General features: G+C 41.6%; 1 protein-coding gene across 1 annotated transcript in view; it reads left to right on the forward strand.

Moving 5' to 3' along the window:
• The window catches only part of LOC124024212 (vacuolar protein sorting-associated protein 13C-like), a gene marked incomplete at its 3' end in the record, with an annotated part of 45,431 nt that overhangs the window by 8,753 nt on the left and 19,319 nt on the right, over positions 1–17,359 (forward strand). Inside the window, exons 4-5 of the mRNA XM_046338211.1 lie at positions 15,800–15,895; positions 16,349–16,381. Coding sequence (XP_046194167.1) covers positions 15,800–15,895; positions 16,349–16,381 — 129 coding nt within the window. The remainder of the gene's footprint in view (positions 1–15,799; positions 15,896–16,348; positions 16,382–17,359) is intronic.

A 17,359-nucleotide genomic window follows, 5' to 3' on the forward strand; every position in this document is an offset into this window, starting at 1 on the left:
TTCTGGGTCTTAGTTCAGAGGGTCTGATTCTGGGTCTTAGTTCAGAGGGTCTGATTCTGGGTCTTAGTTCACAGGGTCTGATCCTGGGTCTTAGTTCAGAGGGTCTGATTCTGGGTCTTAGTTTAGAGGGTCTGATTCTGGGTCTTAGTTTAGAGGGTCTGATTCTGGGTCTTAGTTCAGAGGGTCTGATTCTGGGTCTTAGTTCAGAGGGTCTGATTCTGGGTCTTAGTTCAGAGGGTCTGATCCTGGGTCTTAGTTCAGAGGGTCTGATCCTGGGTCTTAGTTCAGAGGGTCTGATTCTGGGTCTGATTCTGGGTCTTAGTTCAGAGGGTCTGATTCTGGGTCTTAGTTCAGAGGGTCTGATTCTGGGTCTTAGTTCACAGGGTCTGATTCTGGGTCTTAGTTCAGAGGGTCTGATCCTGGGTCTTAGTTCAGAGGGTCTGATTCTGGGTCTTAGTTCAGAGGGTCTGATTCTGGGTCTGATTCTGGGTCTTAGTTCAGAGGGTCTGATTCTGGGTCTTAGTTCACAGGGTCTGATCCTGGGTCTTAGTTCAGAGGGTCTGATTCTGGGTCTTAGTTCAGAGGGTCTGATTCTGGGTCTTAGTTCAGAGGGTCTGATTCTGGGTCTTAGTTCAGAGGGTCTGATTCTGGGTCTTAGTTTAGAGGGTCTGATTCTGGGTCTTAGTTCAGAGGGTCTGATTCTGGGTCTTAGTTCAGAGGGTCTGATTCTGGGTCTTAGTTCAGAGGGTCTGATCCTGGGTCTTAGTTCAGAGGGTCTGATTCTGGGTCTTAGTTCAGAGGGTCTGATTCTGGGTCTTAGTTCAGAGGGTCTGATTCTGGGTCTTAGTTCAGAGGGTCTGATTCTGGGTCTTAGTTCAGAGGGTCTGATTCTGGGTCTTAGTTCAGAGGGTCTGATTCTGGGTCTTAGTTCAGAGGGTCTGATTCTGGGTCTTAGTTCAGAGGGTCTGATTCTGGGTCTTAGTTCAGAGGGTCTGATTCTGGGTCTTAGTTCAGAGGGTCTGATTCTGGGTCTTAGTTCAGCGGGTCTGATTCTGGGTCTTAGTTCAGAGGGTCTGATTCTGGGTCTTAGTTCAGAGGGTCTGATTCTGGGTCTGATTCTGGGTCTTAGTTCAGAGGGTCTGATTCTGGGTCTTAGTTCAGAGGGTCTGATTCTGGGTCTTAGTTCAGAGGGTCTGATTCTGGGTCTGATTCTGGGTCTTAGTTCAGAGGGTCTGATTCTGGGTCTGATTCTGGGTCTTAGTTCAGAGGGTCTGATTCTGGGTCTTAGTTCAGAGGGTCTGATTCTGGGTCTTAGTTCAGAGGGTCTGATTCTGGGTCTTAGTTCAGAGGGTCTGATTCTGGGTCTTAGTTCAGAGGGTCTGATTCTGGGTCTTAGTTCAGAGGGTCTGATTCTGGGTCTTAGTTCAGAGGGTCTGATTCTGGGTCTTAGTTCAGCGGGTCTGATTCTGGGTCTTAGTTCAGAGGGTCTGATTCTGGGTCTTAGTTCAGAGGGTCTGATTCTGGGTCTGATTCTGGGTCTTAGTTCAGAGGGTCTGATTCTGGGTCTTAGTTCAGAGGGTCTGATTCTGGGTCTTAGTTCAGAGGGTCTGATTCTGGGTCTGATTCTGGGTCTTAGTTCAGAGGGTCTGATTCTGGGTCTGATTCTGGGTCTTAGTTCAGAGGGTCTGATTCTGGGTCTTAGTTCAGAGGGTCTGATTCTGGGTCTTAGTTCAGAGGGTCTGATTCTGGGTCTTAGTTCAGAGGGTCTGATTCTGGGTCTTAGTTCAGAGGGTCTGATTCTGGGTCTGATTCTGGGTCTTAGTTCAGAGGGTCTGATTCTGGGTCTGATTCTGGGTCTTAGTTCAGAGGGTCTGATTCTGGGTCTTAGTTCAGAGGGTCTGATTCTGGGTCTTAGTTCAGAGTAGTTTCGGGTCTTAGTTCAGAGCCGCCCTATGGGATTCACAATCACGGCCGGTTGTGATACAGCCTGGATTCGAACCAGGGTGTCTGTAGTGACAACTCTAGCATTGAGATGCAGTGCCTTAGACTGGCAGTATGTCTTGTGGATGGACAGAACAGGGTTCTACACCTCTAGCAGTATGTCTCGTAGATGGACAGAACAGGGTTCTACACCTCTAGCAGTATGTCTCATAGATGGACAGAACAGGGTTCTACACCTCTAGCAGTATGTCTCGTAGATGGACAGAACAGGGTTCTACACCTCTAGCAGTATGTCTCATAGATGGACAGAACAGGGTTCTACACCTCTAGCAGTATGTCTCATAGATGGACAGAACAGGGTTCTATACCTCTAGCAGTATGTCTCATAGATGGACAGAACAGGGTTCTACACCTCTAGCAGTATGTCTCATAGATGGACAGAACAGGGTTCTACACCTCTAGCAGTATGTCTCGTAGATGGACAGAACAGGGTTCAGTTCTACACCTCTAGCAGTATGTCTCATAGATGGACAGAACAGGGTTCTACACCTCTAGCAGTATGTCTCCTCATTCCTCCTCATTCCTCCTCATGGCTCCTCATTCCTCCTCATTCCTCCTCATTCCTCCTCATTCCTCCTAATTCCTCCTCATCCCTCCTCATCCCTCCTCATTCCTCCTAATTCCTCCTCATTCCTCCTCATTCCTCCTAATTCCTCCTCATTCCTCCTCATTCCTCCTCATTCCTCCTCATTCCTCCTCATCCCTCCTCATTCCTCCTCATTCCTCCTAATTCCTCCTCATCCCTCCTCATTCCTCCTCATTCCTCCTCATTCCTCCTCATTCCTCCTCATGGCTCCTCATGGCTCCTCATGGCTCCTCATGGCTCCTCATTCCTCCTCATTGGTCCTCATTCCTCCTCATTGGTCCTCATTGGTCCTCATTGGTCCTCATTGGTCCTCATGGCTCCTCATTCCTCCTCATTGCTCCTCATTGCTCCTCATTCCTCCTCATTCCTTCTCATTCCTTCTCATTCCTCCTCATTGCTCCTCATTGCTCCTCATTGCTCCTCATTCCTCCTCATTCCTCCTCATTCCTCCTCATTCCTCCTCATCCCTCCTAATTCCTCCTAATTCCTCCTCATCCCTCCTAATTCCTCCTCATTCCTCCTCATTCCTCCTCATTGCTCCTCATTCCTCCTCATTCCTCCTCATTCCTCCTCATTCCTCCTAATTCCTCCTCATCCCTCCTAATTCCTCCTAATTCCTCCTCATTCCTCCTCATTCCTCCTCATTCCTCCTCATTCCTCCTCATTCCTCCTCATTCGTCCTCATGGCTCCTCATTCCTCCTCATTCCTCCTCATTCCTCCTCATCCCTCCTCATTCCTCCTAATTCCTCCTCATCCCTCCTCATCCCTCCTCATTCCTCCTCATTCCTCCTCATTCCTCCTCATTGGTCCTCATTGGTCCTCATGGCTCCTCATTCCTCCTCATTGCTCCTCATTGCTCCTCATTGCTCCTCATTCCTCCTCATTCCTCCTCATTCCTCCTCATTCCTCCTCATTCCTCCTCATGGCTCCTCATTCCTCCTCATTCCTCCTCATTCCTCCTCATTCCTCCTAATTCCTCCCAATTCCTCCTAATTCCTCCTAATTCCTCCTCATTCCTCCTCATTCCTCCTCATTCCTCCTCATTCCTCCTCATTCCTCCTCATGGCTCCTCATTGCTCCTCATTGCTCCTCATTGCTCCTCATTCCTCCTCATGGCTCCTCATGGCTCTTCATTCCTCCTCATTGCTCCTCATTCCTCCTAATTCCTCCTCATCCCTCCTAATTCCTCCTCATGGCTCCTCATTCCTCCATTGTCTCATACCCTTCTCTATTGCCAGTAACATTTCTTGGCAATATAATGCTTCCAAAATGTGCTAGTGTATCACTCTACCTACCTTATCTCTATCAGCAGAAAACCGTTTAGTACTAGTGTATCACTCTACCTACCTTATCTCTATCAGCAGAAAACCGTTTAGTACTAGTGTATCACTCTACCTACCTTATCTCTATCAGCAGAAAACCGTTTAGTACTAGTGTATCACTCTACCTACCTTATCTCTATCAGCAGAAAACCGTTTAGTACTAGTGTATCACTCTACCTACCTTATCTCTATCAGCAGAAAACCGTTTAGTACTAGTGTATCACTCTACCTACCTTATCTCTATCAGCAGAAAACCGTTTAGTACTAGTGTATCACTCTACCTACCTTATCTCTATCAGCAGAAAACCGTTTAGTACTAGTGTATCACTCTACCTACCTTATCTCTATCAGCAGAAAACCGTTTAGTACTAGTGTATCACTCTACCTACCTTATCTCTATCAGCAGAAAACCGTTTAGTACTAGTGTATCACTCTACCTACCTTATCTCTATCAGCAGAAAACCGTTTAGTACTAGTGTATCACTCTACCTACCTTATCTCTATCAGCAGAAAACCGTTTAGTACTAGTGTATCACTCTACCTACCTTATCTCTATCAGCAGAAAACCGTTTAGTACTAGTGTATCACTCTACCTACCTTATCTCTATCAGCAGAAAACCGTTTAGTACTAGTGTATCACTCTACCTACCTTATCTCTATCAGCAGAAAACCGTTTAGTACTAGTGTATCACTCTACCTACCTTATCTCTATCAGCAGAAAACCGTTTAGTACTAGTGTATCACTCTACCTACCTTATCTCTATCAGCAGAAAACCGTTTAGTACTAGTGTATCACTCTACCTACCTTATCTCTATCAGCAGAAAACCGTTTAGTACTAGTGTATCACTCTACCTACCTTATCTCTATCAGCAGAAAACCGTTTAGTACTAGTGTATCACTCTACCTACCTTATCTCTATCAGCAGAAAACCGTTTAGTACTAGTGTATCACTCTACCTACCTTATCTCTATCAGCAGAAAACCGTTTAGTACTAGTGTATCACTCTACCTACCTTATCTCTATCAGCAGAAAACCGTTTAGTACTAGTGTATCACTCTACCTACCTTATCTCTATCAGCAGAAAACCGTTTAGTACTAGTGTATCACTCTACCTACCTTATCTCTATCAGCAGAAAACCGTTTAGTTTGGTAGTTTGTAGCAACGGCTTTCAAAACATCCAAGAAAGAATAAGTTTGAGTCATTGACAACGAGGTGTTGCACAACTCTACCCTGTAAACTAGTGTAGAACAGAGCTAGTTAACAGGTTACTCTACCCTGTAAACTAGATGTGTTGAATAGAGCTAGTTAACAGGTTACTCTACCCTGTGAACTAGATGTGTAGAATAGAGCTAGTTAACAGGTTACCCTGTAAACTAGATGTGTAGAACAGAGCTAGTTAACAGGTTACCCTGTAAACTAGATGTGTAGAATAGAGCTAGTTAACAGGTTACTCTACCCTGTAAACTAGATGTGTAGAATAGAGCTAGTTAACAGGTTACTCTACCCTGTAAACTAGATGTGTTGAATAGAGCTAGTTAACAGGTTACCCTGTAAACTAGATGTGTAGAATAGAGCTAGTTAACAGGTTACCCTGTAAACTAGATGTGTTGAATAGAGCTAGTTAACAGGTTACTCTACCCTGTAAACTAGATGTGTTGAATAGAGCTAGTTAACAGGTTACTCTACCCTGTGAACTAGATGTGTAGAATAGAGCTAGTTAACAGGTTACCCTGTAAACTAGATGTGTAGAACAGAGCTAGTTAACAGGTTACCCTGTAAACTAGATGTGTAGAATAGAGCTAGTTAACAGGTTACTCTGCCCTGTAAACTAGATGTGTAGAATAGAGCTAGTTAACAGGTTACTCTACCCTGTAAACTAGATGTGTTGAATAGAGCTAGTTAACAGGTTACCCTGTAAACTAGATGTGTTGAATAGAGCTAGTTAACAGGTTACCCTGTAAACTAGATGTGTTGAATAGAGCTAGTTAACAGGTTACCCTGTAAACTAGATGTGTAGAATAGAGCTAGTTAACAGGTTACCCTGTAAACTAGATGTGTTGAATAGAGCTAGTTAACAGGTTACTCTACCCTGTAAACTAGATGTGTTGAATAGAGCTAGTTAACAGGTTACTCTACCCTGTGAACTAGATGTGTAGAATAGAGCTAGTTAACAGGTTACCCTGTAAACTAGATGTGTAGAACAGAGCTAGTTAACAGGTTACCCTGTAAACTAGATGTGTAGAATAGAGCTAGTTAACAGGTTACTCTACCCTGTAAACTAGATGTGTAGAATAGAGCTAGTTAACAGGTTACTCTACCCTGTAAACTAGATGTGTTGAATAGAGCTAGTTAACAGGTTACCCTGTAAACTAGATGTGTTGAATAGAGCTAGTTAACAGGTTACCCTGTAAACTAGATGTGTTGAATAGAGCTAGTTAACAGGTTACCCTGTAAACTAGATGTGTAGAATAGAGCTAGTTAACAGGTTACCCTGTAAACTAGATGTGTTGAATAGAGCTAGTTAACAGGTTACTCTACCCTGTAAACTAGATGTGTTGAATAGAGCTAGTTAACAGGTTACTCTACCCTGTGAACTAGATGTGTAGAATAGAGCTAGTTAACAGGTTACCCTGTAAACTAGATGTGTAGAATAGAGCTAGTTAACAGGTTACCCTGTAAACTAGATGTGTAGAACAGAGCTAGTTAACAGGTTACCCTGTAAACTAGATGTGTAGAATAGAGCTAGTTAACAGGTTACTCTGCCCTGTAAACTAGATGTGTAGAATAGAGCTAGTTAACAGGTTACTCTACCCTGTAAACTAGATGTGTTGAATAGAGCTAGTTAACAGGTTACCCTGTAAACTAGATGTGTTGAATAGAGCTAGTTAACAGGTTACCCTGTAAACTAGATGTGTTGAATAGAGCTAGTTAACAGGTTACCCTGTAAACTAGATGTGTAGAATAGAGCTAGTTAACAGGTTACCCTGTAAACTAGATGTGTTGAATAGAGCTAGTTAACAGGTTACTCTACCCTGTAAACTAGATGTGTTGAATAGAGCTAGTTAACAGGTTACTCTACCCTGTAAACTAGATGTGTTGAATAGAGCTAGTTAACAGGTTACCCTGTAAACTAGATGTGTTGAATAGAGCTAGTTAACAGGTTACCCTGTAAACTAGATGTGTTGAATAGAGCTAGTTAACAGGTTACCCTGTAAACTAGATGTGTAGAATAGAGCTAGTTAACAGGTTACCCTGTAAACTAGATGTGTTGAATAGAGCTAGTTAACAGGTTACTCTACCCTGTAAACTAGATGTGTTGAATAGAGCTAGTTAACAGGTTACTCTACCCTGTGAACTAGATGTGTAGAATAGAGCTAGTTAACAGGTTACCCTGTAAACTAGATGTGTAGAACAGAGCTAGTTAACAGGTTACCCTGTAAACTAGATGTGTAGAATAGAGCTAGTTAACAGGTTACTCTACCCTGTAAACTAGATGTGTAGAATAGAGCTAGTTAACAGGTTACTCTACCCTGTAAACTAGATGTGTTGAATAGAGCTAGTTAACAGGTTACCCTGTAAACTAGATGTGTAGAATAGAGCTAGTTAACAGGTTACCCTGTAAACTAGATGTGTTGAATAGAGCTAGTTAACAGGTTACTCTACCCTGTAAACTAGATGTGTTGAATAGAGCTAGTTAACAGGTTACTCTACCCTGTGAACTAGATGTGTAGAATAGAGCTAGTTAACAGGTTACCCTGTAAACTAGATGTGTAGAACAGAGCTAGTTAACAGGTTACCCTGTAAACTAGATGTGTAGAATAGAGCTAGTTAACAGGTTACTCTGCCCTGTAAACTAGATGTGTAGAATAGAGCTAGTTAACAGGTTACTCTACCCTGTAAACTAGATGTGTTGAATAGAGCTAGTTAACAGGTTACCCTGTAAACTAGATGTGTTGAATAGAGCTAGTTAACAGGTTACCCTGTAAACTAGATGTGTTGAATAGAGCTAGTTAACAGGTTACCCTGTAAACTAGATGTGTAGAATAGAGCTAGTTAACAGGTTACCCTGTAAACTAGATGTGTTGAATAGAGCTAGTTAACAGGTTACTCTACCCTGTAAACTAGATGTGTTGAATAGAGCTAGTTAACAGGTTACTCTACCCTGTGAACTAGATGTGTAGAATAGAGCTAGTTAACAGGTTACCCTGTAAACTAGATGTGTAGAACAGAGCTAGTTAACAGGTTACCCTGTAAACTAGATGTGTAGAATAGAGCTAGTTAACAGGTTACTCTACCCTGTAAACTAGATGTGTAGAATAGAGCTAGTTAACAGGTTACTCTACCCTGTAAACTAGATGTGTAGAATAGAGCTAGTTAACAGGTTACCCTGTAAACTAGATGTGTTGAATAGAGCTAGTTAACAGGTTACTCTACCCTGTAAACTAGATGTGTAGAATAGAGCTAGTTAACAGGTTACCCTGTAAACTAGATGTGTTGAATAGAGCTAGTTAACAGGTTACTCTACCCTGTAAACTAGATGTGTTGAATAGAGCTAGTTAACAGGTTACTCTACCCTGTGAACTAGATGTGTAGAATAGAGCTAGTTAACAGGTTACCCTGTAAACTAGATGTGTAGAATAGAGCTAGTTAACAGGTTACCCTGTAAACTAGATGTGTAGAACAGAGCTAGTTAACAGGTTACCCTGTAAACTAGATGTGTAGAATAGAGCTAGTTAACAGGTTACTCTGCCCTGTAAACTAGATGTGTAGAATAGAGCTAGTTAACAGGTTACTCTACCCTGTAAACTAGATGTGTTGAATAGAGCTAGTTAACAGGTTACCCTGTAAACTAGATGTGTTGAATAGAGCTAGTTAACAGGTTACCCTGTAAACTAGATGTGTTGAATAGAGCTAGTTAACAGGTTACCCTGTAAACTAGATGTGTAGAATAGAGCTAGTTAACAGGTTACCCTGTAAACTAGATGTGTTGAATAGAGCTAGTTAACAGGTTACTCTACCCTGTAAACTAGATGTGTTGAATAGAGCTAGTTAACAGGTTACTCTACCCTGTAAACTAGATGTGTTGAATAGAGCTAGTTAACAGGTTACCCTGTAAACTAGATGTGTTGAATAGAGCTAGTTAACAGGTTACCCTGTAAACTAGATGTGTTGAATAGAGCTAGTTAACAGGTTACCCTGTAAACTAGATGTGTAGAATAGAGCTAGTTAACAGGTTACCCTGTAAACTAGATGTGTTGAATAGAGCTAGTTAACAGGTTACTCTACCCTGTAAACTAGATGTGTTGAATAGAGCTAGTTAACAGGTTACTCTACCCTGTGAACTAGATGTGTAGAATAGAGCTAGTTAACAGGTTACCCTGTAAACTAGATGTGTAGAACAGAGCTAGTTAACAGGTTACCCTGTAAACTAGATGTGTAGAATAGAGCTAGTTAACAGGTTACTCTACCCTGTAAACTAGATGTGTAGAATAGAGCTAGTTAACAGGTTACTCTACCCTGTAAACTAGATGTGTTGAATAGAGCTAGTTAACAGGTTACCCTGTAAACTAGATGTGTTGAATAGAGCTAGTTAACAGGTTACCCTGTAAACTAGATGTGTTGAATAGAGCTAGTTAACAGGTTACCCTGTAAACTAGATGTGTAGAATAGAGCTAGTTAACAGGTTACCCTGTAAACTAGATGTGTTGAATAGAGCTAGTTAACAGGTTACTCTACCCTGTAAACTAGATGTGTTGAATAGAGCTAGTTAACAGGTTACTCTACCCTGTGAACTAGATGTGTAGAATAGAGCTAGTTAACAGGTTACCCTGTAAACTAGATGTGTAGAACAGAGCTAGTTAACAGGTTACCCTGTAAACTAGATGTGTAGAATAGAGCTAGTTAACAGGTTACTCTACCCTGTAAACTAGATGTGTAGAATAGAGCTAGTTAACAGGTTACTCTACCCTGTAAACTAGATGTGTAGAATAGAGCTAGTTAACAGGTTACTCTACCCTGTAAACTAGATGTGTAGAATAGAGCTAGTTAACAGGTTACTCTACCCTGTAAACTAGATGTGTAGAATAGAGCTAGTTAACAGGTTACTCTACCCTGTAAACTAGATGTGTAGAATAGAGCTAGTTAACAGGTTACTCTACCCTGTAAACTAGTGTAGAACAGAGCTAGTTAACAGGTTACCCTGTAAACTAGATGTGTAGAATAGAGCTAGTTAACAGGTTACCCTGTAAACTAGATGTGTAGAATAGAGCTAGTTAACAGGTTACTCTACCCTGTAAACTAGATGTGTAGAATAGAGCTAGTTAACAGGTTACTCTACCCTGTAAACTAGATGTGTTGAATAGAGCTAGTTAACAGGTTACCCTGTAAACTAGATGTGTTGAATAGAGCTAGTTAACAGGTTACCCTGTAAACTAGATGTGTTGAATAGAGCTAGTTAACAGGTTACCCTGTAAACTAGATGTGTAGAATAGAGCTAGTTAACAGGTTACTCTACCCTGTAAACTAGATGTGTAGAATAGAGCTAGTTAACAGGTTACTCTACCCTGTAAACTAGTGTAGAACAGAGCTAGTTAACAGGTTACTCTGTAAACCAGATGTGTAGAATAGAGCTAGTTAACAGGTTACTCTACCCTGTAAACTAGATGTGTAGAATAGAGCTAGTTAACAGGTTACTCTGTAAACTAGATGTGTAGAATAGAGCTAGTTAACAGGTTACCCTGTAAACTAGATGTGTAGAATAGAGCTAGTTAACAGGTTACTCTACCCTGTAAACTAGATGTGTAGAATAGAGCTAGTTAACAGGTTACTCTACCCTGTAAACTAGTGTAGAACAGAGCTAGTTAACAGGTTACCCTGTAAACTAGATGTGTAGAATAGAGCTAGTTAACAGGTTACTCTACCCTGTAAACTAGATGTGTAGAATAGAGCTAGTTAACAGGTTACTCTACCCTGTAAACTAGATGTGTAGAATAGAGCTAGTTAACAGGTTACTCTACCCTGTAAACTAGATGTGTAGAATAGAGCTAGTTAACAGGTTACTCTACCCTGTAAACTAGATGTGTAGAATAGAGCTAGTTAACAGGTTACTCTACCCTGTAAACTAGATGTGTAGAATAGAGCTAGTTAACAGGTTACTCTACCCTGTAAACTAGATGTAGAATAGAGCTAGTTAACAGGTTACCCTGTAAACTAGATGTGTAGAATAGAGCTAGTTAACAGGTTACCCTGTAAACTAGATGTGTAGAATAGAGCTAGTTAACAGGATTGTACTCTACCCTGTAAACTAGATGTGTAGAATAGAGCTAGTTAACAGGTTACTCTACCCTGTAAACTAGTGTAGAACAGAGCTAGTTAACAGGTTACTCTGTAAACTAGATGTGTAGAATAGAGCTAGAACTAGTTAACAGGTTACTCTACCCTGTAAACTAGATGTGTAGAATAGAGCTAGTTAACAGGTTACTCTGTAAACTAGATGTGTAGAATAGAGCTAGTTAACAGGTTACCCTGTAAACTAGATGTGTAGAATAGAGCTAGTTAACAGGTTACTCTACCCTGTAAACTAGATGTGTAGAATAGAGCTAGTTAACAGGTTACTCTACCCTGTAAACTAGTGTAGAACAGAGCTAGTTAACAGGTTACCATGTAAACTAGATGTGTAGAATAGAGCTAGTTAACAGGTTACTCTACCCTGTAAACTAGATGTGTAGAATAGAGCTAGTTAACAGGTTACTCTACCCTGTAAACTAGATGTGTAGAATAGAGCTAGTTAACAGGTTACTCTACCCTGTAAACTAGATGTGTAGAATAGAGCTAGTTAACAGGTTACTCTACCCTGTAAACTAGATGTGTAGAATAGAGCTAGTTAACAGGTTACTCTACCCTGTAAACTAGATGTGTAGAATAGAGCTAGTTAACAGGTTACTCTACCCTGTAAACTAGATGTGTAGAATAGAGCTAGTTAACAGGTTACTCTACCCTGTAAACTAGTGTAGAACAGAGCTAGTTAACAGGTTACCCTGTAAACTAGATGTGTAGAATAGAGCTAGTTAACAGGTTACCCTGTAAACTAGATGTGTAGAATAGAGCTAGTTAACAGGTTACCCTGTAAACTAGATGTGTAGAATAGAGCTAGTTAACAGGTTACTCTACCCTGTAAACTAGATGTGTAGAATAGAGCTAGTTAACAGGTTACTCTACCCTGTAAACTAGTGTAGAACAGAGCTAGTTAACAGGTTACTCTGTAAACTAGATGTGTAGAATAGAGCTAGTTAACAGGTTACTCTACCCTGTAAACTAGATGTGTAGAATAGAGCTAGTTAACAGGTTACTCTGTAAACTAGGTGTAGAATAGAGCTAGTTAACAGGTTACCCTGTAAACTAGATGTGTAGAATAGAGCTAGTTAACAGGTTACTCGGTAAACTAGATGTGTAGAATAGAGCTAGTTAACAGGTTACTCGGTAAACTAGATGTGTAGAATAGAGCTAGTTAACAGGTTACCCTGTAAACTAGATGTGTTGAATAGAGCTAGTTAACAGGTTACCCTGTAAACTAGATGTGTAGAATAGAGCTAGTTAACAGGTTACCCTGTAAACTAGTGAATAATAGAGTTAGTTAACAGGTTACCCTGTAAACTAGTGAATAATAGAGTTAGTTAACAGGTTACTCTGTAAACTAGATGTGTAGAATAGAGCTAGTTAACAGGTTACCCTGTGAACTAGATGTGTAGAATAGAGCTAGTTAACAGGTTACTCTACCCTGTAAACTAGATGTATAGAACAGAGCTAGTTAACAGGTTACCCTGTAAACTAGATGTGAAGAACAGAGCTAGTTAACAGGTTACTCTAACCTGTAAACTAGATGTGTAGAACAGAGCTAGTTAACAGGTTACTCTACCATGTAAACTATATGTGAAGAATATAACTAGTTAACAGGTTACTCTGTAATCAGAGGTCATTCCTCTCATTCTGGATGAGACGGTCTATGATGAGAACACATCTGTTCTCTCTGTCATCGAAGCCCACCAGAGGCTGTATCCTCACTGCATTACAACCCTTATAGATGTTGTTGTTGTTAGGTCCAAACAGGAAGGATATAACCCACTAGAGGCTGTATCCTCACTGCATTACAACCCTTATAGATGTTGTTGTTGTTAGGTCCAAACAGGAAGGATATAACCCACTAGAGGCTGTATCCTCACTGCATTACAACCCTTATAGATGTTGTTGTTAGGTCCAAACAGGAAGGATATAACCCTCCAGAGGCTGTATCCTCACTGCATTACAACCCTTATAGATGTTGTTGTTAGGTCCAAACAGGAAGGATATAACCCTCCAGAGGCTGTATCCTCACTGCATTACAACCCTTATAGATGTTGTTGTTGTTAGGTCCAAACAGGAAGGATATAACCCTCCAGAGGCTGTATCCTCACTGCATTGTTGTAGTGTTGTTCCAGGTCCTGTATAGTAACTTTTTAGGATAGATTTAGCCTTTTTGGCTCGTTTTTAAACATCACATGAGTAAAGGATGGACCCAGGCCCTATAGATTAAATTACCTAAATAGGCTACTCTAAGAGAATGTTCAACTCTGCCCTTGTCTTTGTCCCCCCCCCCAGACAGAGGTCTAATGTTGTGTTTTGAGGAGATGTTAATGAGCTCTAATGGGAGACGTGCTGTGAGTAGATTCTCGGTTCCATAGATATAGAATGACTAGAATGGGGATTTTCCCAATTCCAGGAAACTTGTCTTGGTGGGTGGAGCTGACCAGCGTCCATATTGGGTGTACCTCGGCCGTGAGTGTGTGTGTGTGTGTGTGTGTCCCAGACAGAGGTCTAATGTTGTGTATTGAGCTGACCAGCGTCCATATTGGGTGTATCTCGGCCATGAGTGTGTGTGTGTGTCCCAGACAGAGGTCTAATGTTGTGTATTGAGCTGACCAGCGGCCATATTGGGTGTACCTCGGCTGTGAGTGTGTGTGTCCCAGACAGAGGTCTAATATTGTGTATTGTCTGCGCGCAGAGTGGTGCCTGCGCGCAGAGTGGTGCCTGCGCGCAGAGTGGTGCCTGCGCGCAGAGTGGTGCCTGCGCGCAGAGTGGTGCCTGCGCGCAGAGTGGTGCCTGCGCGCAGAGTGGTGCCTGCGCGCAGAGTGGTGCCTGCGCGCAGAGTGGTGCCTGTATATCTCCTACTAGCTAGATTAACATCATCAACATGTGATCTGGTTGCGGTCAACAAAGTAAGGAATTGGACCACTGTCTCTTCAAGACCGGAGTTGTATTACATTTACATTACATTTAAGTCATTTAGCAGACGCTCTTATCCAGAGCGACTTACAAATTGGTGCATTCACCTTATGACATCCAGTGGAACAGTCACTTTACAATAGTGCATCTAAATCTTAAAGGGGGGGTGAGAGGGAATACTTATCCTATCCTAGGTATTCCTTAAAGAGGTGGGGTTTCAGGTGTCTCCGGAAGGTGGTGATTGACTCCGCTGTCCTGGCGTCGTGAGGGAGTTTGTTCCACCATTGGGGGGGCCAGAGCAGCGAACAGTTTTGACTTGTATCACTTGTCCCATGTTGTACCAGTTGTTCCCTATGAGGATGTCCACACCAATGCATCTTAACTGAGACGTATGACCCCCCCCCTCACCTCCTGTTGATTTCAGAAGGAAGTTGTTCCTTGTGAGGATGTCCACACCAATGCATCTTAACCGAGGCGCATGACCCCCTCCCATCCTGTTGATTTCAGAAGGAAGTAGTTCCTTGTGAGGATCCCCCCCCCCCCTCCAGTTGATTTCAGAAGGAAGTAGTTCCTTGTGAGGATCCCCCCTCCCCTCCAGTTGATTTCAGAAGGAAGTAGTTCCTTGTATTGAGGATCTCCCCCCTCCCCTCCAGTTGATTTCAGAAGGAAGTAGTAGTTCCTTGTGAGGATGTCCCCCATGAGGTAAGGTTATTGTAGTTAGATCATACATAATACCATGAGGTAAGGTTATTGTAGTTGGATCATCCCCTCCTGTTGATTTCAGAAGCCAGTAGTTCCTTGTGAGGATGACCCCCCCCCCCTCCTGTTGATTTCAGAAGAATACCCTGAGTAGTTTCATCCCAATAGGGATGTGACCGATATGATTCTCTTCTTGATATTGACCTGAATGACTTGCCACTCCTCTAATCAGACCAGAGTACGGGCCAACATCATGTTTTCATCTCTCTCAGAATGGTCTGTTGTTTTCTCCAGAGGAATAGAGGAAGCATGTTCATTAGATGTTAATGTAGTTAGAATACCATACAGAATACAGAATACCATGAGGTAAGGTTATTGTAGTTAGATCATACAGAATACCATGAGGTAAGGTTATTGTAGTTAGATCATACAGAATACCATAAGGTAAGGTTATTGTAGTTAGATCATACAGAACACCATGAGGTAAGGTTATTAAATAACTCAGATATTATTGTAGTTAGATCATACAGAACACCATGAGGTAAGGTTATTAAATAACTCAGATATTATTGTAGTTAGATCATACAGAACACCATGAGGTAAGGTTATTAAATAACTCAGATATTATTGTAGTTAGATCATACAGAACACCATGAGGTAAGGTTATTGTAGTTAGATCATACAGAATACCATGAGGTAAGGTTATTGTAGTTAGATCATACAGAACACCATGAGGTAAGGTTATTAAATAACTCAGATATTATTGTAGTTAGATCATACAGAATACCATGAGGTAAGGTTATTAAATAACTCAGATATTATTGTAGTTAGATCATACAGAACACCATGAGGTAAGGTTATTAAATAACTCCAATGATATTATTGTATCCTCTTGACTTCCCATTGACTTGAGGATCTTGTTGTTTTTCAGGAAAACTGACATTGAAGATCCCTTGGAAGAACTTGTACAATGATGCTGTAGTTGCAACGTTAGATGGTCTCTATCTGCTGGTGGTTCCTGGAGCAAGTAAGGAACCATTTATACCCTCTATCTTTGTGTTCTATGGCTCTAAATGATTCCAAATGATTCCAAATGATTCCAAATGATTCCAAATGATTCTAAATGATTCTAAATGATTCTAAAAGATTCTAAAAGATTCTAAAAGATTCTAAAAGATTCTAAAAGATTCCAGATGAATCCAGATGAATCCAGATGAATCCCAAATGATTTAGTGTTGGCCTACATCTAGCCCTTACATGCCAGTGTCATGAATCGATTCATAACAACATTCTTTAAGATTTGTGACACTTGATTAGAAGACTTGTAATACTGTCCTGTAGACTGTTATGCCACTAAACACTGTCATGATGACTGTTAATGCCACTGTAATAATGTCCTGTACTAGAATGAGTTACAGTGGCCTCCAGCCATCAACACTCCTTAGGAAGATCTATTTCAATGGCGCTATCTGTGTTTCAGCTGTGTCTCAGTTACGTACATGTCCATACAATGGTAAGAGGATCCTCCAGTTTCTCCAGTCTGGGTTCAGGGTGGTGAACTGAGACCAATCAAGTCTCTCTCTGGACTCTGTGAATGTCCTCTTTCTCCTTTGTCTCTCTGGACTCTGAATGTCCTCTTTCTCCTTTGTCTCTCTGGACTCTGTGAATGTCCTCTTTCTCCTTTGTTTCTCTGGACTCTGTGAATGTCCTCTTTCTCCTTTGTTTCTCTGGACTCTGAATGTCCTCTTTCTCCTTTGTTTCTCTGGACTCTGAATGTCCTCTTTCTCCTTTGTTTCTCTGGACTCTGTGAATGTACTCTTTCTCCTTTGTTTCTCTGGACTCTGTGAATGTACTCTTTCTCCTTTGTTTCTCTGGACTCTGTGAATGTACTCTTTCTCCTTTGTTTCTCTGGACTCTGTGAATGTCCTCTTTCTCCTTTGTTTCTCTGGACTCTGTGAATGTCCTCTTTCTCCTTTGTTTCTCTGGACTCTGTGAATGTCCTCTTTCTCCTTTGTTTCTCTGGACTCTGTGAATGTCCTCTTTCTCCTTTGTTTCTCTGGACTCTGTGAATGTCCTCTTTCTCCTTTGTTTCTCTGGACTCTGTGAATGTCCTCTTTCTCCTTTGTTTCTCTGGACTCTGTGAATGTCCTCTTTCTCCTTTGTTTCTCTGGACTCTGTGAATGTACTCTTTCTCCTTTGTTTAACACTGGGTTCTCCAACTGCTGTCCGAGAGAGAGTCTGGGTGTGCAGGCTTTTGTTCCAGCCCTGCAGTAACAAAACTGAATCAGCGAATCATGGCCCGGACTGAAATACCTTCATTTGATTTATTTAAATTTGGTGTCTTAGTGAGGGGCTGGAAATAAAACCCTCCACAACCAGTATCTCCCCAGAACCAGAGACTATACTCACTAGTCGTTTCAGCTTGATGATTCAACACTGGTACTGTTAGTAGTGTAGTATTAGAATGGTTTGTATTGTGGGTTTTATTCTG

The sequence above is a fragment of the Oncorhynchus gorbuscha genome, unplaced genomic scaffold (assembly GCF_021184085.1).
Source record: "Oncorhynchus gorbuscha isolate QuinsamMale2020 ecotype Even-year unplaced genomic scaffold, OgorEven_v1.0 Un_scaffold_1789, whole genome shotgun sequence".
NCBI classification, from domain to species: domain Eukaryota; kingdom Metazoa; phylum Chordata; class Actinopteri; order Salmoniformes; family Salmonidae; genus Oncorhynchus; species Oncorhynchus gorbuscha.